The following is a 26521-nucleotide window of genomic DNA, read 5'->3' on the forward strand; positions in this document are numbered from 1 at the left end:
CTTACTTCTTTGTTGTTGGTGATTGTTGATATAGAAGAAGTAAATTGGATCCAGGATTCCTTCTGGCTCTGGCAGTGGATGTACCTAGCTCAAGCCCATACACACTTGAAAGCAATTAAGTTTGTTGTTGTGGGGTACCTGCAGAAAATACTGCAAGCTTTCTTCCAGGTTTATTTGACTGCCATGCAATCATCATTCCACCATGGCTTAGGAAAACATAGGAACCAACTAGATGCTTTAGGAATTGCAGTTGTGGTTGCTGCTATAATACATTCTGTTACATGCTTCACTGATAGGAGATGAACTGACTGTTGCAGAATCAAAATCTGCTATTGAAAAAGAGGTGGACCATTCAGCTTGCTAAATTTTTCCACCATGATATCTGTGATGTAGTACATGGGTGTCCATGTAGAAAAGTGGATATCACATGAAAGTGATCACTCCCAAATAGGTTGTCATCAGTTTCAAACTCAAATAGTCAGGAAAAGAAGTTCAAGCAGTTAATTAAGTTGATGGCAGTGAATGTTCAGGAAGGCATATGGAAGAAGATGTCACTTCCTATGTTTAAGAGGAAGAGATTGTTGTTATTGAGCATATGCTCAACAACTCTTCCTGTAATGTTTGTCTGGCCAGTACCCCATGGAGTGTTATGTCCATTTAACCCCCCCCCATTAAAAGTAAAGAGGATGGTAATGATTTCAAAGTCATCTTGAGAAATATCTGCTGCTGGAAGGAGGTAGATGCAGCACACTGTTCTTATATTTCTCTTTCTGACCAAAAATCTTATGGTAACTGCTTCTACATTGGTGTTAATATGGATTTGTTGGAAGGGAGCATGGTTGCCCACAAGGATGGTGACCCCACCATGGGCAGGTCCATCCCTTGTCTTGTCCTTATAAATAATGGTGACAGTCAGATCATCACTTGGGTTTAGGTATGTTCAGAAGTATGAACCAATATGCTTCATACTTCTTCAAGAGAGCCTTAATGTCATCCATGTTTTGTCAGAATCCACAATACTTCCATTGTAGGAAGAATGTTTCCATTAGTCTTGGATTTTTTCTTTTTTGGGAGATGGCCAGTATTCATCATTTCTTTTTTTTCTTCTGGAAAAATATTTTATTACTAGGGGGCTCCACCCCCTGATGCCTATGGCACCCAGGGGGTGGAGCCCCCAGTAATAAAATATTTTCTCCTTGAATTCCGATGACTCTACACTCAGGGTAACCCCCGAGTTTCAAAACGTTTCAAATAACTTCACAAAACGTTACAGCCTACATCTGTTTCCAATTTCAGCTTATCATTTTATAGTATAGAGTAGATAAACAAAAGCTTCAGCCGAAACTTTTATAGTTTCTATGTTCGGCACGGAACTCTTGTAGTTTCTCTATTCGGCTTTGAAATAATGTTGGATTCAATATCCACTTAATTTGAATAAGTGGCTCTTTTTTTCAGTAATTCTTGGTGCCTTTTGTGATGCGACACCTTTTTTAGCAACTCATATGATAAAGTATAAGTTCTGCATCACTTCAACCTGAGTATTTACATCTGGGTCTGGCTCCCATTGACGAGACCTCAACAAAGGTCAAAACCGGTCTGGGCAGTGACCCCCGTATAATGTATAACATCATACATGTCCGCTAAGAGATGTTTTACATTATGGGAAATACTAAGGATACTGATCAGAGCTTACTCCATCTTTACTACGAGTTGCCCCTGTCATGAAAGGTTTGCTTACGCTTGGATCCAGCGAAATGTTTATAGTTTCTATATTCGGCATGAAGCTCTTGTAGTTTCTCTATTCGGCTTTGAAATAATGTTGGATTCAATATCCACTTAATTTGAATAATTTCGCATCCCTGAAGTGAACCCTTTTGGCTCTTTTTTCAATAAATAAATAATTCTGGAAAAATATCCAAAACTTTGTCAAATTGCACACCCTCAAGGGCAATTGGCATAGTAATTGTGTTATCTTCCTGAGGGAGAACAGAGGTATCCGTGCTATATGTTGATGGGCCATCTAATAAAGGGTCTGGAGGTATATCTTTGATCCTCTATGGTGCACGTTCCATTACTTTTTATAATAAGAGGATTTGTGTGTAGTGGGACCCTTTTAGGCATATATTCAGGAGTGAGTCCATAATGATTTTTCCCTTTGATTCACTCAAAGGAGATAGCAAGCAAGTCACATCTTTCAGGGATCTAGTTGTAAGAAGGTGGGACTGTCATCCTTGTCAATGTCCCTAATGACACTTTACCATTGCTTTCTGAGCGTAAGCGGGTTTAGCAGATGCTGTTGCTACTGTTGTGATATATTGCCTCTTTGCCTCCTAATATGCGATGCATTGTTCTGTTTTTAACTTTCATCTCCTTTTCTTCCTTCCACCTTTGGCATGCTTGTGAGTATGCCTGGTGGTTTCCCCCTCACAAGCAGAGCATTTTGGTATTTTGCTCTTAAGACCTTTCTTGTGTTTTGAACTGCCATACCAGGCATAGATGGCCAAGCCATGACAGGCATGATGTTTCTGGTGGGAACCAGATGCCCATTCCTAAGTTTCAGGATTCTGATTCTTCTTGTGGCTGTCATTCCTTGATCTTGAGTTTGGAACATATCTACATCAAAATCATCAAGGAGGTCCTACTCTGATATTACGCTTCTAGAAAAGTTTAAAGTTTTGTGCAAGGTGACTGTGATAGGTATTCCTCTGACAGATGTTGCATGGAGTAATTTTTCTGATTGCTATCGTAGCTGCTTCAATAAGAATATCTCCTGAATGCAGATGGAGTGAGATCCAATGCTTTCCCCATACTTGCCATGCAGTGCAACCCATGGACATTTGGAAAGGGAAATCCTGGTAGTCTTGCACTATTTAGGTCTCTGCTTTAGCAGGATGGATGGCCTGGGATGCTGAATGCAGTGGGAACCAGATACCCATCCCTATGTATCAGGATTCTTCATATGGCTGTCATTCCTTGATCTTGAGTTTGGAAAATATACATCAGAAACATCAATGAAGTCCTACTCAATACTTTTCTACTCACCTCTAGAAAAGTTTAAAGTTTTGTGCAAGGTGACTGTGACCGGTATTCCTCCGATAGATGTTGCACGAAGTAATTTTTCTGATTGTGCTATTGTAGCTACTTCAATAAGAATATTTTCTGAATGCAGTTTCTTTACAACTTTTGAAGATCCTGCCAAACCTTCCGAATTATTCTGGATGAAGAAGAGGGACATTTTTTCCAATTGGACATTCACCGGCTGAATGTAATATTAAGAACAGTGGTGTATTTATTGCAGCTTCTGATTTTTTTTGTTTCTTACTTTGGTTCTCTGTTGATGATAATATGGTTTCTGAACTTGGCTGGGACTTGTCGAGAGCCCCTGATAAACAAGAGAATGAAGAAGTATTCATTCTCAGGAGGAATTTAGTTCAGTGCCAGAGCTCCCCACTGACTAGCAAGCAATGACTGTGCTCAGGAGCAGAATGCCAGGGCCATGGGGAAGAAGGCTTACTGCAACACCCTTGACCCTTGCAGCAAGCCCACTAGCTAACTGATCCTGGCCAAGCCATCCCAGACCAGTCATCTTGCCAAAGCAGAGACTAAAGTAGTTCAAGACCACCAGGATTCCCTCCCCCTTTTCCAGGTACCCATGGGTCGCACTGCGTGAAAAACATGGGGGGGAAAGGCATTGGATCCCAGTGATGATACTAGAAGACAGGATAGCAAAATGGCTCAGGAGAAGTAGAGCAAAGAACAGGAAGAAAAGCAAAGAGAACGAGGAAGAATGAAAAGGGCTGGTACCACCATGAACAGGTACTTCACATGGAGGGGCCTTTGATGGCAGAATGATATTAACAATGAAGATATTATAAGGGAACTTGATATTATTAGCATTCTAAATTTGGTGAGGTGAGCAAATCTAAGGTGGTATGGTCACTTAAATAGTTTGAGAGAAAGAGGTGTTTGATACCAGAATGTCCAATTTCACTAATGAAAATATGACAAATAGCAATTTGTAAGGTCAACAGGAAGCTAGTAATAATGCAAACTTAATCAATGCGATACTATATCTGATTATATCTGGAAAGTAAAGTACTATTACCACAGAGCCAATGCCTTCATATAATTTTATTACACAGTCTCACTACAGCAAACTGGTTGGGCCTCCCGGAATGGTTTGTTATAGCAGATAGCTGGTTATAATGAATTTCTTTTAGTATAACATGCTGGCCTGGTTGGCTGAGTGGTTAGCATAGCTGCTCTCCAGCCAAAAGGCTGTGGGTTCAAGTGCCAATGTGGGCATGGATATTTATGATCGTCTGTGAAAATACTAGTGGTGGTGGGTGGTAGATGGCGTTTGTGTAGATGATGATGATGATAGTTGTAGTTTGAAGTGGTTGGTGAATTGAATGATGGAGAGACAGAGTTGCAGAGCAGGTGCCTTCCCTCAATGAGACTTTGGACTCCCTGGAGGTGTCACATAATAATAATAACAACACTGTACCTGTAGGGTTTCAGTTGGGACTTTTCAGTAGCTTGTTATAATGGGCGAGTCTGTTATAGTGGTGTTTGCTACAGAAAGCATCAACTGCGATATGTGAGCAGATTACTACGGCAGGTTATTCTTTTACAAAACCTGCTGTTTCTCCCTTAAATTTATCACTTTCAATCCAATTCTGGCTCTAACCACTTTCTCCAAGACATGTTCTCACTCTAAAAATTTTAATTAGCCTATAAATGCTGATAGTTTTGGTAAAACCTTCACGCATATAGAATTATACAATATGTATGTTTGATATATTCAAGCAGTAGATCTGGATATTACAAAGCATGACAAAGAAAAATTTAGAGAATATATGGTTATGATAATACTTATTTGCATTCAATATATCTTGCAAGTTGGAATTACAGCTTAAACAACTAAAGCTATGAGACTATATATAAGTCTATTAATTGTATATGTTCTCTGGCAATTTGCCTGTTTTGCAGAAAAAATAACCCAAGTATCCAGGCAAAGTAAAATTTAGTAAGTGACCGTTTAAATTCATTCATTAAATAAAAGACAGTGAAATAAAAGATAAAAATACTTACTATTACAATCAATAAAGAAGGGGGTACATTGAGTCCATCAGGAATCAGTACAGAACCATAACTTTCTTCATTTGTTTTACTCCAAACAGAGATCCAGTCAATATCAACAATACTCATTTCTCCTGGAAGTTGGAGTATTATATCTTCTCCATGGTAATGACTTAGTTCATTAATACTATAAGATGTTAAAGAAGTGTCACACAGTTTCAGTCTATAAATGTCATTCATAATTTGACTGGAATAATATAATTTATATCATGAGATTATATTTTGTGCAATGAGAATTAATATCTTACTTAACAGTAAACGATTTATACATAAGGCTCGATATATTTAATTTGTGTTGTTAAACATAACTTCAAAGGGAGTGTACATTATTTTGTTTTTTTTAACACTTATAAGTGTATATTATAATTAATTTTCTCTTAATGCAAAGTCTCTTTGTACTTGCACATGTTAATGAAGCAATTACAGTAGTTTAAATTACCTAACTGGTGCTTAATAATGGAATGCAAATTAAAGAACACACAAGAGGCAAATAAAATGCAGGGCTCAATTTACGATAACTATCAGAGTAGCTTAAAATGTTAGTGCATCTGCTCTCTGACCAACAGGATGTGGATTAAAATCCAGTCATGAGTAGGGACGTTTATGATTATCTTTAGGTGGGAGATGAATTTTGTTACCAAGTGTGAGACCACCTTTCCTGCTTATCAGAAACTGAAGTTGCTCATGTTTGAACCTCTAAAGCAGTGTTTCTTATAACATCATCCGCATAAAGCAGAGAGGCTGCTTTATGCAGATAATGTTATACTTCTAAATAAATCTGCTACAAGTTTGCAAGATTCCCTAAATAAATTGAATAACTCTTATAATAGACATGATGTGAAGGCCAGCAATAACAAGACAATGATAATGAAAGATTATGGGCATGAACAGATGGCATCAATGGCAATATCATATTAAAAATGAGGATATTAGGAAAGAACTTGGCATTGTCAGCATTCAAGAATGTGTTAGCAGAGTTAATTTCAGGTGGTATGGTCTTAAAAAACAGAATTGGAGAGGAAAGATTAGCAAAACAAGTGGTCTCTGCTAGGTTGGCAGGAAAAAAGACCCAAAAGGAGAACAAGATATAGGTGGATTGATGCACTAAAAAAAAGAGCCTTAGAAGACAGAAATATAAGATCTGATAATGTTGGAGTCTTGACAGGTAGCAGATTGATTTGGAGGAAAATTGTAGATAGGAAGTTATTAATGATGTAAGTTTTTCATGTAGTACTATCATATCCTGTACACCCCTTGAGGGTACATGTCAGGAATTTGATGATGATGATTTATATATATATATATATATATATAAAATTCATAAAAATAGAGAAAAATCCTTAGCTCATCCACAGTACTAATGCACTACTAGGTTTATTGTGACCTTTTGTAGATAGAATTGATTGAATATCTTTGAATTTAATGATTAGGGATCATCCATAAATTATTACAGTTTTTTTTTTGGGGGGGGGGGGTAGATCCTCTTCCTCTATCATAGAGTTTACATCCCCAATCTTCATGTTATATCATGAAAAAAAAAATCTACCTATAAAAGTTCAAGATAAATTTTTATCTTGAAACTTTTATAGAATTTCAAAGAATAATTGAATGATTCAATTATTCTTTGCAATGTTACATTCTAGATCACAGGTGAAGCAACTTTTGTACTGAACATTCACAGACCAAGTTACATGAATTGCTGAATAGATCAATGCATCCATTTTTCAAGATGAAATCATCAAATTTGTTAAAAGTAGAATAAGTCATTACACTATGCCATAAGGAATAAAGTTACATAACTAGAAGGAGACCACCATATAGACTTTTAAAGAATGTAGAGAACCAACTGAGCTTCTGAACTAATGTTGTCTAATCCTCACCTTCCCATGGCATATCCAGTAATAAGAATCTACTTGGACATTGAAGGACCAAGGCTGGATTGACAATGTGGGATTTACCAGAATAAATTATATATTGTATTGGCATAAACCAGAAAGAAAACGATAGTACAAAAAGATAAAAACTCATGATGACTAGATTAAACAATATCCTGCTGTTTTTGTCAGGGAACCAGCACGAGGAGTGAAAACTTATCTATTGGAACAAACTCCACCTAATCATCATACAATTCAAGATGGATACCAAAAATACAAGAAGTATCAATGGAAAAGAAGTGGAACCAGTGGATGAATTAGAGAAATACTGCATTAACATAATTGGTATTATTGAAATGAAGACAAAAACAGGAAAGATTCTTCTAAGTAATAAATACAAAATGCTATATTCAGGACATAAATGATCAAGGAAAGGATGAAGCAGCTATGGGACATGAGGACTCTGAACATGAGGATAATCTTGACAATTAGGCAATATCAAGTGCAGAGATGTGGGCAAACATCAAAATAAGAAATCAGACAAGACATTTGTGTCTATGATCCCACAGAAGGTTATAAGGCAGAAGTGGTGAAATTTTTCAAATCATTAGAGAAAGGATAACAATGAAAAATTTGGTCATTGCAACAAGAGAGCAAACAATTAATACCAGACATATAAAAATATTTTGGGACTATTTGGAGAGAAGGACAAAGCTAATAATTAGTACTTGTTGGAATGCTAATTATTATTACTAATTAGTAATCGAACACTAATTCAGGACATGGAATATTCATTACTAATAGCATGTTCTAACATAAAGAGATGTGCTAATTTATATGGAGAAGACACAAGAAAAACCTCACTGACGGTGTTACTGTCAACAGCAACACCATCAGTTATGTTGGTTTTGTCACAAGAGTATATGGCAGATTTGAAACAGGAAGTAATCACTATTTAGTTCTGAGTAGGATGAAACTGAATATCATGCGGAAAGAAAACTTTTCAAGAATTTTTTTTAAAAGAAAAAGAATCACAGTTGGGCAGCTTTCAGAAATGAATGGTAGACTCAAATATGCAAACATTCAAGGAAAAAAAAAGAGTTCGAAAACAAGAAACAAAATATGAAGATTTAGTGGCAATCTCTGAAGAAAACATTCATCACTGATTCATACAGAAAAGAATGTAGTGATATTATTTGACATTTTTCTTCTTTTTTTTTTCACTAGCACATCAGAACTTTTCCTATAATATGACATGACAATGGTTAAAAAATTATATAAAATTATGGTTTATACAATTATTAAAATGGCATAACTTATAAAGTCAAGATAAAAGTATATACAAAAAAAAAATAGAGTCAGGAATAATGTTAAAAAAATCTCTTTGACAAAATCAAGACATTTTAATTAAAATGTATATGACTGTTAATGCACAACAAACTCACAAAAAGTATGTCATTATCCCTTAGCAGGAAGGAGTATGTAAGATGACTATGACTTATGAGAAGCTGGACAAGAAAACTTTTTCTGTGTGAACTCTGTGCAGATTAGACTGCTACAGTTTAATCACAGGCATAATCAAGTATAGCCTTTTGGTTATTCTCACACTATTTCATGAGGCTGGATGTTAATGTTTGCCACTATAATCTATGTAGGCAGATGAAAGCATCAGCTGTTTCATTTCCTTTGATCCCAATGTGGCTTATGATCTAACATAAGTGAACATCTAGATGGAGTCTCCTTATCTGATAGAACTAGTATCGGATTTGCGATTGGATATACTAGCTCTAAGTGCCTGAAGAAAGATTCTTCGATCAGTATAAAATAATGCACTTGTGGTAGCATTTACATTGTCATCATCAAATTCCTGCCATGTACATATCAAGGGGTATACAGGATGTGATAGTACTACATGAAAAACTTACATCATTACTAACTTCCTATCTACAATTTTCCTCCAAATCAGTCTGTTACTTGTCAAGACTCCAACATTATCAGATCTTATATTTCTATCGTCTAAGGCACTTTGTACCATATCAATCCACCTATATCTTGGTCTTCGTCTGAGTCATTTTCCTGCTAGCCTGGCAGAGAACACTTGTTTTGCTAATCTTTCCTCGCCCATTCTGTTTAAGTGACCATACCACCTGAGATTAGCTCTGTTAACACATTCCTGAATGCTGACAATGTCAAGTTCTTTCCTAATATCCTCGTTTTTAATATGGATATTGCCATTGATGCCATCAGTTCATGCCTCTAATCTTTCTCAGGATTCTCATATCTGCGGTCTCTAGTCTTTGGTCAGTTGTTTTACTTGTGACACAGCTCTTAGATCCATAAGTTAAAACTGGTTTGAACACTGTCTTGTATACAGCTAATTTAGTGTTCCAACTAATTTCTCTCTTATTCTATACACATTTATTCAGTTGACTTCCTACCATACCAGCTATGTGAATTCTATTGTCTATTTCCATATTTAATTTACCATCTTCAGTAAAAATCATGCCTAAGTAGCTAAAATGTTTTACTTGTTCCACAGGTTCTCTGTTAACAACACAGCTGACATTTTCAACGATTCTACCTATGTTCACCATCTTTGTCCTTCCATTGCTGATCTTCATACCATATCCATTACAACAGTTACTCAATTTAGTCAGGGAATCTTGCAGACTTGTAGCAGATTTATTTAGAAGTATAACATCACCGACATAAAGCAAAGAGCTGAGATTAACATCTCCAATTTTGATATCAGGTTTAATATCACTTTTCTTCATAATGTGATCCATATAGATAATGAATAACAGAGGGGATAATGTACATCCTTGTCTGACATCAGATTTAACTTTACACCATCTTGCTGTACTTCCTTCAGTTCTAACTGCTGACTTACAACTCAAATAAAGACTAAGTATTACTTAATATAATGTCCCATTGACACCATATGACTGTAGCATATTGAATAGCTTCTCCCTTGGCACCTTGTCATATGCCTTTTCTAGTTCGACAAAACTTAAATACAGATCTTTGTTATATTCCCATGAATTTTCATCTATTTGTCGTAAAGTGAAGATCTGATCCTGACAGCCTCTATTTGGCCTGAATCCAGCTTGTTCTTCACCAAGCTTTTCTTCCACAATTCTTCTCAACTGTTTCTCAAGTATAATTACATAAATCTTACCAGGAACACTCAGTAGGGAAATACCTCTGTAATTCTCAAATTCAGTTTTATTTTCCTATTTATATATGGGTACTATGAGAGCTCTACTCCAATCATCGAGAATTCGTTCCTCTGTCCACGCCTTCTGAACTATGCAGTGCAGCCACTGTAAGACCTTTATACCCATATTTCAGCATTTCTGGTCAAATATCTGCTCCTGCCATCTTTCCACATTTCAGGCTTTTGATGGCTTTTTCTACTTCAAGTATGGATAAGTATTAATGATTGTATGCCTGTTGAGTGTTTTTACCAGTGTGCTGTCATCACTGCTTGTTTCATTTAGCAGTTTTTCAAAGTAATTACTCCATACTTCAAGGATACCTTTTTCTCCTGTTTTCATGACGCCTTTATAATCTCTAACTCCTTTTACAGTACTCTTTCCTCCATTCCTCTTCTTCAACAACCTCCAGAATATTTTGCCACCTTCTTGATATTTATTTCCTATATTCTTGCCAAAGTCCTCCCATGACTTTTTTTTAGCTAGTATGTAAACTAGCTAAAAAAAAGTCATGGGAAGACTTTGGCAAGAATATAGGAAATAACTATCAAGAAGGTGGCAAAATATTCTGGAGGTTGTAGAAGAAGCTTAGGAATGGAGGAAAGAGTACTGTAAAAGGAGTTAGAGATTATAAAGGTGTATTTTTTAGCTAGTTTACATACTAGCTAAAAAAAAAGTCATGGGAGGACTTTGGCAAGAATATAGGAAATAAATATCAAGAAGGTGGCAAAATATTCTGGAGGTTGTTGAAGAAGCTTAGGAATGGAGGAAAGAGTACTGTAAAAGGAGTTAGAGATTATAAAGGTGTCATGAAAACAGGAGAAAAAGATATCCTTGAAGTATGGAGTAATTACTTTGAAAAACTGCTAAATGAAACAAGCAGTGATGACAGCACACTGGTAAAAAACACTCAACAGGCATACAGTCAGTAATACGTATCCATACTTGAAGTAGAAAAAGCCATCAAAAGCCTGAAATGTGAAAAGATGGCAGGAGTAGATGATATTCGACCAGAAATGCTGAAATATGGTGGTATAAAGGTCTTACAATGGCTGCACTGTAAGACCTTTATACACAGTGTTTAGCATTCTTGCATTTGTCTCTATATTCTCTAAGAGCACAAGCTGACTTATTTGCCAGGAACTTTTGATATGCTTTTTTCTTTTCCTTCGCTGCCTCTTTAACTTCCTGTGTCCATCATGGAGTTCTAATTTTTCTATCCTTGCAGACAACTTCACCACATGCCTCTCTAGCTGAATCAATCAGGACTTTCTTCAAGGCTTCCCACTGAATCTCCAAGGTTTGGTTCCTGTTCTGAAACTCTTTCATTTTTTCTTCAAAAAAAAATCTTTGTGTATTTTAGTCTACAGTTCACATCTGAGAGCTGCTCAACTTTTATTCGCTTTAAAACTTTCTTACACGTTATTCTTTTCAATATGAAATTCAATTTTATCCTGCTCAAGACTAAATAGTGATCACTTCCAATTTCAAATCCTCTGTATACTCTGAGGTCCTGCACCAAGGAGAAAACATCACTATCAACAAATAACATAGTCAATGAGACTTTTCTTATTCCTTGCCTCTTCTCTCCATGTGAATTTGTGCACATTTTTATGTTGGAACATGGTGTTAGTAATAACCAGTCCATGTCCTGAGCAGTTAAATCTGAAATAAACACTTCAATTGTCTTTCAGTGTTTTATTCGAGATTTAACTGAGATGCAACATCTTCCGGAAAAAAAAAAAAAAAAAAAAAGACTTGTAAATGGATAATAGTTGAATCTTTGTACATATAGTATTAATAGTCTTTTCATGTAAAAATTTTATGTATAAGATTGTAAATGGCCCTTAAATAACGACAAGAACGTAAGGTATTGTAAAGGCGGCTTTGTGACAAGAAGGTCAAAGTTTAGAGTAAACAATTGTAATCGGATTAATAACATGACCATGAGCGATTGTGATACAAACTGAAGGCACATGTAAACTAACCTCATGAAGACGCAATGAGAAGAGAAGGTGTGATGTGCAAAATTTGGATGGCGTTTGCAAAATCAATGACGCAATAGGGAGAACAGACTCAGAGCCTATAAAAGTCTTAGCGACGCTAGTTCGAGGCTTTTTTGGCTTCTTTTTGGCGATTATTTTTCAACTCGTTCAGGTTTTGAGTGTTGGCTGTCCCCTGCGGTTTCCTTGGGTAGTTGCTTCGATGTGACAGGAACGAGTAAGTGATATTCAGTGGCGAAGATGTGGTTAAGTAGCAGGCTTGTCCAAGCATAGTATTCCATTCGGCGAGATGAACAGTGAACAGCAAGGTTTCAAGTAGCAACAAGCACACATTTCCGTCTTATGGGTTCCTGAGCATAAAGTTAGAAAGAAGCACGTGTCCGAAGAATTATCGACTGGCCAAGACAAGGAAGCGATCAGAAGAAAGTATAAAGGAACAGAATGAGAAATATCATCTAATTGAATTCGTCAAGCTGGTAAAGTAGAGTTTATGTTTTATTGTATAATATCCTGAAGCCAGAGTGAGCAATTGTGTGTAAAATTTGTAAATCAGACTCGTTAAAGCAGAATTCAGGACTTTAACACCTATTCCTTTAACAAAGATCTTTAGCATTAGAAGTGTAAAGTTTCAAGCATTATTATTCATTTTAGGTCAATGAATTATATTGAAGTTAATTAAGGAGGAAGTGAGACTAAATCTACTTATTTGTATTAAGTAATTGGGATATGGGCAAGTTGAAATTTTGTTATATATCATCTGATGAGAAATACGCACTGTGAACCTTATCTTGTGTGTTAGTTTAGCTTATTTAATTTTGAGGACCTTTCAACTAGTTTAAGTTTTGTTTAGCATGTATCGTATTTAGTATGAATAAATTTCTTTGTCTTTTAACCCAAAATAAATGTCTGATCGTTTAAGTCAATGCACCACCTGCTTTAATTATAGAACCTGTAAGAAGATGTAAGAAGCTATGTAAGAAGCGTGGGAGTTTAAGATAGGAAACGGTTACGACTGCAGTTAAGAGTAAATTAGTAAGGGCTTGAGTAATTCTGATAGTTTTGGAAATCGTGATAATCTGCGAGTCATATCTCTGACAAGAAATTCTTTCTTGTATAGGAACTAAGATGGCGCAGCTAAACAAATAAATTCTCTTAGTTCCAAAAAGGATTTGATACCAGATTTTAAATCAGGGAGAAATTGGCTCTAGCTTGAGGCATTCTCTTTGTTTGAGTTTTGCACACGATTCTAATTCTAGGATAGGCTACGGAAAATCATAGAAGGAGCGCAGCGAATAAGAACTTGATTGGAGTGTTAAAGTAAGAAAAATTTTTTTGTCATTTAGAAGGAAATTAAATAAGTTTATTAAGGTAGTGATTGGAGTTTTACAATAGAAATTAATAGAAAAAGCAAAACGTTACACCATTATTATTAGCTTTGCTCTTTACTCAGAATTTTCCCAAAATATTTTTGTATGCCTGACAATCATTTCCTACTCTGCTATTTAGATCCCCAACAAGGACCAACTTTTCCTTTTTCATTGTGTCAGTTGCTTTCTGTAAGACCTCAAAAAATTACTCCACTTAGTAGAACCTTCTGTGGGACCATAGGCACAAATAAGTCTCATTGTCCAGTTCCCCATTCTCATATTTGCTCACATCACTCGACTTGAGACTGCCTGCCATTCAAGAAGATTTGCCTCGTATTTAGTGTTGAATAACAATGGCTACTCCTTTTCCTTGATTGTCATTGCCTGAATATAACATTTTGTATTTATTGCTCAGAAAGATCTCACCAGTTTTTGTCTTTTTTGTTTCAGTCACCCCTATTATGTCAATCTAGTACTTATCTAATTCCTCAGCTAGCTCCATTTCTTTGCCATTCAGACTTCTTATGTTGATAGCACCGATCTTGAACTCTGGTGATGTTGAGTTGGGGGTGTGTTTTCAGATTTGTTCCAGTAGCTGACTTTTTGCTGTTCGTCCTGGTTCCCTGGCAAAAACAATGGAGGCCTTGTTTAACTGAGCGACACCCCAGCTGGCATGAAATTTTGTCATGTTGTACCATCATTTTGTATTTTGGTTTAAGCTAATAAGAATACAATTTGGCCAGCTAAATCCCAAATTGCAGGCCCATCCTCGTTCGTTCAGTATCCAGGTAGATACCCAACAGGGTGTACCACGAGAAGGTAAGGATTGGCCATTAGGTCAGAAGCCCTGGTCAGTTCTCCGCATTCCTTTAAAGGCTTTGTGGTCTCCTCTCAGTTATACAGCTTTGACCCTTAAGCACCCCCAATTTATATATTGCATTTATATTGTATGTAATTTAATGCAAGCTCTATTGTATGTAGCTCACGGTATAGCTGATACATTCTGGTGGACATGATTAGATATGCTGTCTGGGAAGACAGCTGCAGATTCCACTAATGACTAATTTTGAACAGCCTGTACAGACAGATACAAAATCAGAATATTCTGCTGTGCATGTTTTAAAGAGCTGGTGGACAAATGGATGGCATTTCATTAATTTGCACAAAGAGAAGTGTCATCAAGGAATGCAGCTATGGCATGAGTAGCATCCATGCAATACTGGCTATGTTTGTAGTAATGTTTTTATTTGCAAACCAAAAAGGTATGCATGGCAGTTTGACAGATATTATACAAATTTTCTCACTAGTACCAAAAATAATTGGTCAAATAAGATGTCTTATTTTGTTTGCATATAAGGACAGCTGCTGATGTCCAAGTGACGTAGGTAGTCCAATTGCTTCAAAGTAAAGAGTAGGGGTAGATTATGCATTGATTTAAATTCAGTATCTTCTTGGCTCTAGCATATCTTGCCAAACTTTACATTCATTTGCTGTCTCTATTGCTCTCCAAATTCTGATAATCACTCTTTGATTGACATCTCTGAATACTTATCTATACATTCTGTAGTTAGATTACAGAAACACTGAAGTCATCTTCTTTGGAGACTTTTAGTGTCCACAACTTAACTTTCCTTCACCAATACTGCTGATCAAGCTGGTATTGATGCTGAGATATTTGCCATTAGCAACAACCTAACATACCAACCAGGATAATCCTCTTCATCCTCTTAACACATTTTCTCCAACAGCTATCCTTCCAAATGCAGTGCAGATGTAACTTTAGCTGTCGACTTAGTAATGCAGACCAAAATCTCATTTAAGTTTCCTTGACAAAAAGAGACATAAATAGCCCAATTGCTTCAAAGTAAAGACTAGAAGTAGTCTATGTTTAAAATGCTCTAGTTGCAATTCTCATAGCCTGGTGGTGGATTAAATCCAGTGACTGAAATGTACTGCCTCTCCCAGAAGCAGAGGCACAAAAGCTGTAATAGATTCTTGAAATCAAAACTCAATATAAGTGGATAGATGAATATCTGTCTGCATTATAAGAGATGCAAGCTAAGGTGAAAAAGATGTTCATCTTTCTTCAACACTTATCTCAGAACATCTCCAATCTTGATATACCACTTTCTTTCATAATGTGATCCACAGAGATGATGAATAACAGTGGAGATAATGTACACCCTCCTCTGGGTAGTTTTTGGTATTGAGACTAACCACATTATGATGTAATAATAATGAATTAATTAGGTAATAATTGTCAATAGGTTCTTAGTTATGGAAAACTTTTCTGTACCAGTACTTCTGATGATGTAAGTCTCCCTACATATGAAACTTGTCAGGTTTTAATAACTTATTTTTATTAAACTCTTTAGTTACATCATAATGTGGTCTCGATACCAAAAACTACCCACAGAACTGATAAACCACAGAAACTTGTCTCAATGTGCAACTTTGCTGCACACCTGACTTAACATCAAACAATCCTCCTGTACTTCCAATTCTAAACTACTGATTTACAATTCAAATAGAGACTATTTATTGCTTGATATAACATCCATTTATACCACATAACTGGGGTGCTTAAGGGTCAAAGCTATATAACTAAGAGGAGACCACATTATGATGTAACTAAAGAGTTTAATAAAAATGGATAATGAACGATTGAGATTAGGAGGGGAATTTGGAATTTAGCCGACCAAATTGTATTCTTATTGGCCCAAACCAAAATACAAAATGACAAAATTTCATGCCGGCTGGGGCGTCGCCCAGTTAAACAAATCCTCCCATTGTTTTTGCCAGGGAACCAGGGCAAACAGCAAAAAGTCAGCAACTGGAACAAATCCTAAAACCCACCCAAACTCAACATAACAGTTCAAGATCGGTACTATCAACATAAGAAGCCTGAATGGCAAAGAAATGGAGCTAGCTGAGGAATTGGATAAGTACCAGATCGACATAAACAGAAACAAAAAAAAGGCAACAACTGGTGAAATCTTTCTGAGCAATAAATACAAAATAATATATTCAGGCAATGACAATCCAGGAAAAGGAGTAGCCATAGTATTCAACACTAAATATGAGGATAATCTTCTTGAATGGCAGGCAGTCTCAAGTAGAGTGATGTGGGCAAACATGAGAATGGGGAACTAGACAATGAGACTTATTTGTGCCTATGGTCCCACAGAAGGTTCTACTAAAGTAGAAATGGAGTAATTTTTTGAGGCTTTAGAGAAAGAAACTGACACAATGAAAAAGGAAAAGTTGGTCCTTGTTAGGGATCTAAATAGCAGAGTAGGAAATGATTGTCAGACACACAAAAATATTGGGAACATTTGGAGAAAAGAGCAAAGCTAATAATAATGGCAAATACCTGTTGGATTTCTGCTTAGACATTGGACTGGTTATTATTAACACAATGTTCCAACATAAAAATGTGTACAAATTCACATGGAGAGAAGAGGCAAGGAATAAGAAAGTCTCATTGGCTATGTTATTGTTGATAGTAATGTTTTCTCTATTGAAAATTGAATTTCATATTGAAAAAAAAGAACATGTAAGAAAGTTTTAAAGAGAATAAAAGTTGAGCAGCTCTCAGATGTGAACTGTAGACTAAAATACACAAATATTATTCAAGAAAAAATGAAAGAGTTAGAGAACAGGAACCAAACCTTGGAGAATCAGTGGCAGCCCTGAAGAAAACACCGACTGATTCAGCTAGAGAAGCATGTGGTGAGGTTGTCTGTAAGGATATAAAAATCAGAACTCTATGGTGGGCACAGGAAGTTAAAGAGGTAGTGAAAGAAAATAAAAAAGCACATCAAAAGTTCCTGGCAAATAAGTCAGCTTGTGTTCTTAGAAAATACAGAGACAAATGTAAGAAAGCTAAACAGTGTATAAAACTAGCTAAACAAAAGTCATGGGAGGACTTTGGTAAGAACATAGAAAATAAATATCAAGAGGATGAGTGCTGTAAAATTAATTAGAGATGATAAAGGTGACATGAAAACAAGAGAAAAAGATATACTTGAAGTATGGAGTAATTACTTCGAAAAATTGTTAATAGGACAAGCAGTGATGACAGTACAGTGGTAAAAAACACTGACCAAGCATGCAGTCAGGAATACATATCCATACTTGAAGTAAAGAAAGCCATCAAAAGCCTGAAATGTAGAAAGGCAGCAGGAGTAGATGATATGCGACCAGAAATGCTCAAGTGTGGAAGTATAAATGTCTTACAGTGGCTGCAATGCATAGTTCAGAAGGCCTGGACAGAGGGACGAATTCCAGGTGATTGGAATAGAGCTCTCATAGTATACCCATATATAAATAGGAAAATAAAACTGAATTTGAGAATTACAGAGGTATTTCTCAGGTGGTATGGTATGGTCTTAAACAGAATGGGAGAGGAAAGATTAGCAAAACAAGTGTTCTCTGCCAGGCTGGAAGAAAAAAGACCCAGAGAAAGACCAAGATATAGGTGGATCGATACAGAAGATAGACATATAAGATTTGATGATATTGTTTTTTTGATGATTATATAAAAAGTGCCTTAGAAGATAAAAATATAAGATTTGATGATATTGTAGTCTTGACAAGTAACAGACTGATTATGGAGGAAAATTGTGATATAGAAGTTAGTAATGATGTAATTTTTCATGTAGTACTATCATATCCTGTACATCCCTTGAGGATATATATATATCAGGAATTTGATGATGATGATGAACTGGAGTGTTTTGAACAGCTTTCCTTTTAATATATTACTCTCTAGCTTAATTTATTTTTGTAACCAAATAGATAATAATATTAACAAGACTCTGGCATTGATGTAATAAGGTTTTTTTTTTTTTCCACCAGAGTTCAGACCAGTAGTTTTAATGGATGACCAAATCAATGTAACTTAGCTTACCAAGTAGACTGTAGTGCAACTTGTTCTTTGTGTGTGTGTGTGTGTGTGTGTGTGTGTGTGTGTGTGTGTACTCCAGATGATGACCTCAATGTGAAGGTTAAAATATTGAGCGATTTTAAGTTAAGGGGATAAAAAATTCCTCGTTATTTCAAAGCTGAGTATGAAACTCGAAGATCAAAATCTAAGAGTTTCATGCCGAAGAACGTTCGGTGAGTCCAAGTGTAAGTCAACACCTGGTAGTACAACACTAAGGCAACTCGGAGGAAGTTTCGATCACTGTCCTTAATATTTTCTCAATGTAAAACGCAGTTCCTAGGAGATGTATTACTGTTTTACATTATGAGGGAAGGTCCCCTTAACTTAATTTACCTCGCCGAAAAAAAAAAATAGCCTCTTGGCTCTTTATATTGAGCAATTATTTTGGTTTATATAATGTTCTCATTGCATAATTTTTGCAAATGAGAACAGCTTTCATCTTGGCACCTTGTCATATGCCTTTTCTAGATCTAGAAAACTTAAACACAGATCCTTTTTATATTCCCAAGATTTCTAAACTATTTGTCTTAAATTAAAAATCTGATCCTGACAACCTCTGTTTTGCCTGAACCCAGCTTGTTTTTCTCCAAACTTCTCCTTCACAATTTTTCTTAATCATTTCTCAAGAATACTTGCATAAATCTTACAGGAACACTCAATAGAGAAATATTTCTCCAATTCTCACATTCTGCTTTATTCCATTCTTTTATAGATGGGTACTATGAGTATTCTATTCCAGTCATCTGGAAAATTCAACTCTCTGACCAGGTCTTCTGAATTATGCAGTGTAGCCACTGTAAAACTTTTATACCTCCATATTTTAGCATTTCTGGTGGAATATAACTGGAGCCTTCTGAATTATGGAGGACCTATAGACGTAAAGCATTTTAGCATCTAATCAGAAGAGCTAATCTCAGGTGTTATGGGCACATAAACAGAATGGGAGAGAGAGAGAGAGAGGGGAGGTTAGCAAAAGAGCTATTCTTTGTCAGGATCGCAGGAAAAGACCCACAGGAAGACCAAGATCTAGGTGAATTGATACAGTAAAAAAGTGTCTTAGAAGACTGACACATAAGATCTGAAGATTTTTACATAAAACAGGTTAATTTGGAGGAAAACTGTCGACAGGAAATAAGTAATGATGCAACTTTTTCATGTAGTACTATAATAATATCCTCTACACCCTGCTGAGGATATACATCATCATCATCATCATCATCAAATTCCTGCCATGTACCCTCAAGGGGTGTACAGGATATGACAGTACTACATGAAAAAATTACATCATTACTAACTTCCTATCTACAATTTTCCTCCAAATCAGTCTGCTACTTGTCAAGACTCCAACATTATCAGATCTTATATTTCTATCGTCCAAGGCACTTTGTACCGTATCAATTCACCTACATCTTGGTCTTCCTCTGGGTCGTTTTCCTGCCAACCTGGCAGAGAACACTTGTTTTGCTAATCTTTCCTCTCCCATTCTATTTAAGTGACCATACCATCTGAGATTAGCTCTGCTAACGCATTCCTGGATGCTGACAATGTCAAGTTCTTTCATAATATCCTCATTTTTAATATGATATTGCCATTGATGCCATCTGTTCACACCTCTAATCTTTCTCAGGACTCTCATATCTGCGGTTTCTAGTCTTTGGTCAAGTGTTTTACTTCTGACCCAGCTCTCAGATCCATAAGTTAAAATTGGTTTGAACACAGTCTTGTATACAGCTAATTTAGTGTTCCAACTAATTTCTTTCTTATTCCATATGAATTTATTCAATTGACTTCCCACCATACCAGCTTTGCTGATTCTGTTGTCTATTTCTATATTTAGTTTACCATCTTCAGTAAAAATTGTGCCTAAGTAGCTGAAATGTTTTACTTGTTCCACAGGTTCTCCATTCACAACACAGTTGACATTTTCAATGATTCTGCCTACTTTCATTGTCTTTGTCTTTTTATTGCTGACCTTCATACCATATCTATTACAACAGCTATTCAATTTAGTCAGAGAATCTTGCAGACTTGTAGCGGATTTATTTAGAAGTATAACATCATCCGCATAAAGCAAAGAGCTGACATTAACATCTCCAATTTTGATATCAGGTTTAATACCACATTCCTTCATAATGTGATCCATATAGATAATGAATAACAGAGGGGATAATGTACATCCTTGTCTCACACCAGATTTAACATTAAACCATCTTCCTGTACTTCCTTCAATTCTAACTGCTGACTCACAACTCAAATAAAGACTAAGTATTGCTTGATATAATGCCCCATTGACACCATATAACTGCAGCGTATTGAATAGCTTCTCTCTTGGCACCTTGTCATATGCCTTTTCCAAATCGACAAAACTTAAATACAGATCTTTGTTATATTCCCATGCTTTCTCGACTATTTGTCGTAAAGTGAAGATCTGATCCTGACAGCCTCTATTTGGCCTGAATCCAGCTTGTTCTTCACCAAGCTTTTCTTCCACAATTCTTCTCAACCGTTTCTCAAGTATACTTGCATAGATCTTGCCAGGGACACTCAGTAGGGAAATACCTCTGTAATTCTCACATTCAGTTTTATTTCCCTTTTTATATATGGGTACTATGAGAGCTCTACTCCAATCATCGGGAATTCGTCCCTCTGTCCAGGCTTTCTGAACTATGCAGTGCAGCCACTGTAAGACTCTTATACCACCATACTTCAGCATTTCTGGTCGAATATCATCTACTCCTGCTGCCTTTCCACATTTCAAGCCTTTGATGGCTTTTTCTACTTCAAGTATGGATATGTATTCCTGACTGCATGCCTGGTCAGTGATTTTTATCACTGTGCTGTCATCACTGCTTGTTTCATTTAGCAGTTTTTCAAAGTAATTACTCCATACTTCAAGGATATCTTTTTCTCCTGTTTTCATTTCACCTTCATCATCTCTAATTCCTTTTACAGCACTCTTTCCTCCATTCCTAAGCTTCTTCAACAACCTCCAGAATATTTTGCCACCTTCTTGATATTTATTTTCTATATTCTTGCCAAAGTCCTCCCATGTCTTTTGTTTAGCTAGTTTTACACACTGTTTAGCTTTCTTACATTTGTCTCTGTATTCTGTAAGAGTAAAAGCTGACTTATTTGCCAGGAACTTTTGATATGCTTTCTTCTTTTCCTTCACTGCCTCTTTAACTTCCTGTGTCCACCAGGGAGTTCTGATTTTTTTATCTTTGCACACAACCTCACCACATGCCTCTCTGGCAGAATCAATCAATGTTTCCTTCAGATTTTGCCACTGAATCTCCAAGGTTTGATTCCTGTTCTCAAACTCTTTCATTTTCTTTTCAATAATATTTCTGTATTTTAGTCTACAGTTTACATCTAAGAGCTGCTCAACTTTTATTTGCTTTAAAACTTTCTTACATGTTATTCTTTTCAATATGAAATTCAATTTTATCCTGCTCAAGACTAAATAGTGATCACTTCCAATTTCAAATCCTCTGTACACTCTGGTGTCCTGCACCAGGGAGAAAACATCACTATCAACAATAACATAGTCAATGAGACTTTTCTTATTCCTAGCCTCTTCTCTCCATGTGAATTTGTGCACATTTTTATGTTGGAACATGGTGTTAGTAATAACCAGTCCATGTCCTGAGCAGAAATCCAACAGATATTTGCCATTATTATTAGCTTTGCTCTTTTCTCCAAATTTTCCCAAAATATTTTTGTATGTCTCACAATCATTTCCTACTCTACTATTTAGATCCCCAACAAGGACCAACTTTTCCTTTTTCATTGTGTCAGTTGCTTTTTCTAAAGCCTCAAAAAATTCCTCCACTTCTACCTTAGTAGAACCTTCTGTGGGACCATAGGCACAAATAAGTCTCATTGTCCAGTTCCCCATTCTCATATTTGCCCACATTACTCTACTTGAGACTGACTGCCATTCAAGAAGATTAGCCTCGTATTTTGTGTTGAATACTATGGCTACTCCTTCTTTTCCTTGATTGTTATTGCCTGAATATAACATTTTGTATTTATTGCTCAGAAAGATCTCACCAGTTTTGGTCTTTTTTGTTTCAATCACCCCTATTATGTCGATCTGGTACTTATCTAATTCCTCAGCTAGCTCCATTTCTTTGCCATTCAGGCTTCTTACATTGATAGTACCGATCTTTAACTCTGGTGATGTTGAGTTGGGGTTTGTTTTCAGATTTGTTCCAGTAGCTGACTTTTCGCTGTTCGCCCTGGTTCCCTGGCGAAAACAACGGGGGCCTTGTTTAACCGGGCGACGCCCCAGCCGGCATGAAATTTTGTCATGTTGTACCATCATTTTTTATTTTTTTTGAGGATATACATATCAGTAATTTCATGATGATGATGAGATATAATAGTGCAAAATGGAAAATGAAAAATTGCAAAATAGAAAAGCTGCAGGTGAGGATGGAGTTATAGCTGAACTTCTAAAAGCGGGTGGGGAAATGATCTACTCTTAGGAAAACTATTTATTTTATGCTTGAAGAAAAATGATATACCAAGAAAATGGAAGAAGGCTATGCTAATTTTGCTACATAAAAAAGGTGAGGTAGAAGGCTTGGCGAACTACCGATCCATCAGTGGTTTACAAAAGTCTTAGCTCATAGGTTTTGTACGACTCTGGACCTAGCACAACCAAAAGAACAGGCAGGCTTTCGAAGTGGCTTTAGTACAATGGACGATATTCAAGTTGTACAACAGATTATTAAACGGTGTAATGAATATCAGTTACCATTATGTGTTGGTTTTATTGATTATGAGAAAGCCTTTGATTCAGTAAAAACTTGTGCAATACTTAAAGCATTACAAAACCAACAAGTGGAGGAGCCATACATCAGGACCATCAAATCAGCATACACCAATGCCACAGCAGCAATTCATTTCAATGGAAAAATCTCTACTGTGGAAATACAGAGAGGTATAAGACAGGGTGACACAATATCTTCGAATTTATTCACAGCGTGCCTAGAAGAAATATTCAAACTTCTTGATTGGGAAAGGAAAGGTCTGAAGATAAATGGAAGATATTTAAGTGATTTATGCTTTGCAGATGACATAGTTATCTTTACTTCAACTGCTCATGAATTAGACCAGCATCATTAGAGTGGTAAATGAGTCAAATAAGCTGCCAGAAGCTGTTGTGGGTGCTATGACAGTGAATGAGTTCAAGGCAAGGTATGATAGATACTGTGAGAATGTCGAATAGTTGTGTGGACATAATATTTAGGGCCTTCCTCGACGAGTCTGAGGACTCCCTGGAGTCGCCTATAATAATAATCTTGGAAAGGCCTTCATACAGCAGTGGATCGACAATGACTGATGATGATATATAGTGACGTTGCAGGATGGATTGCACTTGAACGGATTTAGTGTCAGAAGAAACTGTTGTTTTGTGAAAGACTAAATATAAACAGTCAGGTAATCCAGATATGTTGAGGTGGTTGCAAAAGAGCCTGGACATGTGTATCATGGTGAGCAACAAATAGTGAGACCTCTGTCCCACTATCTATGGCTGTCATGGCAAAACTAGTCCTATCATTCTTATGGTTATTGGTAAATAGATAACCAGCAGTGGGAAAAAGAATTTAGAATTAATCGAGGAATCGACTCAGACTACTTATCTGAATGGTATAGGTTGGGATGATTGTATATCCCAACCTATCCCATTCTGATAAGTAGTCCTAATGCCAGAAACATCAAGAATAAAGTTGAGGAATCCTTAGTATTATTAGTAAATGCAGATGGATAAAAAATTATTGCTAATTCTAAGACCAAGTTGACAGAAAGGTCATTCATACAGAAAGAAAATCGAAGCGGGGGGACTACCATATAATCCAGGATGATAAGCAAAAAAAAGAAAGCCTGTGTGTAGGGAGTACTGCTAATGACTGCCAATAAATTTAATCAAAGGTTCAGAATATTAACAGTATGTGCAATACAGAAAAGCATTTGAGACTGATATAAAGCAGAAGGTCACTGCACAAAATACATACTTGTGTACTACTAAAGATCAGGGTCAAATGAAAAGGAATGAACTGCACAGCGAGATTAACATTATGTTAATCTCGCTGTGCTGTGGAAATATAGACTGAATTACTGAGAGATAACTTCCTTCAGCAGAATGTAATGGAAGAATATCAGATCTGGTAGTAACAACAACCAAAATCTGCAAATGACAACTTATATTCCCATTTAGCAAAAGTTATCATCCAAGTGAAACTGAGAATGAAGCTCGTAGATGCGCCATGATATGAGACATTATAGGTAGAGAGAAATCTAAGACAGAGGAATGAGCAGTGTACAGAAAATGGTCAAGGGATTTTTAAAAGAAGCTCCAGCTGTATTCTCAGAGTAGGAGATTAAATCACAGAGTTAAATAGATAGACAAAACTTTAATACAACAGCTACTGAAAAGAAAATCCTATTGAACCAATATTGAAAGAAGCTGTGATAATCAGGTACACAACTAGTATGAAACAGGCTAATTTATTTAGCAGCTGCTAACATTTTGATAGTTTTATACCCAGCATCTTTAAATTAAAGATGTCAAGAAATTATATTCTTGGTTTCATCCTTTATCCAAGTGTAAGTAAACAAAGTTTGCACTTGAAGTAACTTCACAACTGGGCTACTTATATATAGAGGCTAATGATTTCACATCAATTGCCTTAGTATCCCACAATGCAATGCACATATCCTTATAATGCTATGCATTATGGGAAGGGCCACTACTCAGACTAGTTTCAACTTTTATTGAGTTTTCATCAGTGGGAGCCAGACCCAGAAGTGATACCAAGGTTGAAGTAATGCAGAAGTCATATTTCCATATACTAGTCAAAAGGTATCATTACTAAAATACTCTGGATTAGATATAGATAAAACAGATAGATATAAAAAATAAAGCTAGAGAGAAGAAACAACAGCAAAAAAAAAAAAAAGTATGCAATAAACCATAATATCAGCCTTTTGTGCCACTTTTAAGTACAAAGATTATGTAAATAAGTATTTATAAATTAAGCAAGTAGTTATGTTTAACTGATCAATTTATATGTAAACATCAGATAACCAATGTACTTCTAAACATGATTTTTATCCTCTTCAATCTCTTAAAAAAAAAAAAACAGAACAAGGTTTATATTACTATAATCATAAAGAATAAAAGGGAGAATGAATAGTGTATTTTTTTTTAATTGAAAACAAATGAATTCATAACTACTTACTATCCTTTTTCATCTGGAATTATTTGTCCATAAGAACTTGGTTGTGGTCCCACTCCAACCCAAAAATGCACATCTGCAAAAAATAAAAATTAGTGCATTTATAGTAATTCAAGACTTGCTCTACAATAATTGAGTAAAGACAATCAAATTACTTGAAATTGAAGAGGATGAAAAAATACTGTTTCATCAAAAAACATACAATATAGTCCAAATTTATAAGAAAAAAAGACTGGTAGCCCTTACTAACTGATAACCAATTTAAATATGCTTAAGTCCAATTATGTAATGAATTATGCTATGTAAAAATGAAGATTCAAACCATAGATATAGTAATTTCATGACTTCAGCAATAATGTTTTTAATTCTAGACAATAAAATTATTAGACAATCACGATAAATAAACAGAGTTTACCCAAGAACTACGTTATATAAAAGTCGAGATTTCATTTAAAGCCATAATATTTAATAAAATATTAAATAATAAAATTATAGAGACAATTATGATGTTATAGTAATAACTACAAAGGTCATATCTGGAGTCATATATACATATCTGGAGTGAGTGTGTGTGTGTATATGTACACACACACACTCCAGATATGTATATACAGGGTGTTCGGGATAAATTTGACAGTTTCGTAAGGAAAAAGAAAATCTTCTTTGTATCTATTAAATTTAATGAATTAACAAAAAAACATTACAGGCAGAGTTAATTACAATAC

At 35.8% G+C, this 26521-nt stretch overlaps 1 protein-coding gene across 1 annotated transcript in view; it reads right to left on the reverse strand.

Moving 5' to 3' along the window:
- LOC150107134 (protein Skeletor, isoforms B/C-like) overlaps positions 1 to 26521 on the reverse strand; it is a 248695-nt gene that overhangs the window by 134705 nt on the left and 87469 nt on the right. The window contains exons 6-7 of the mRNA XM_090391017.1: positions 25800 to 25872; positions 5095 to 5269 (exon numbers count right to left, since the gene is read on the reverse strand). Coding sequence (XP_090247143.1) covers positions 5095 to 5269; positions 25800 to 25872 — 248 coding nt within the window. The remainder of the gene's footprint in view (positions 1 to 5094; positions 5270 to 25799; positions 25873 to 26521) is intronic.

Source organism: Typopeltis vanoorti, chromosome 4, assembly GCF_054136105.1.
Source record: "Typopeltis vanoorti isolate ZY-2024b chromosome 4, IOZ_Tvanoo_1.0, whole genome shotgun sequence".
NCBI lineage: Eukaryota > Metazoa > Arthropoda > Arachnida > Uropygi > Thelyphonidae > Typopeltis > Typopeltis vanoorti.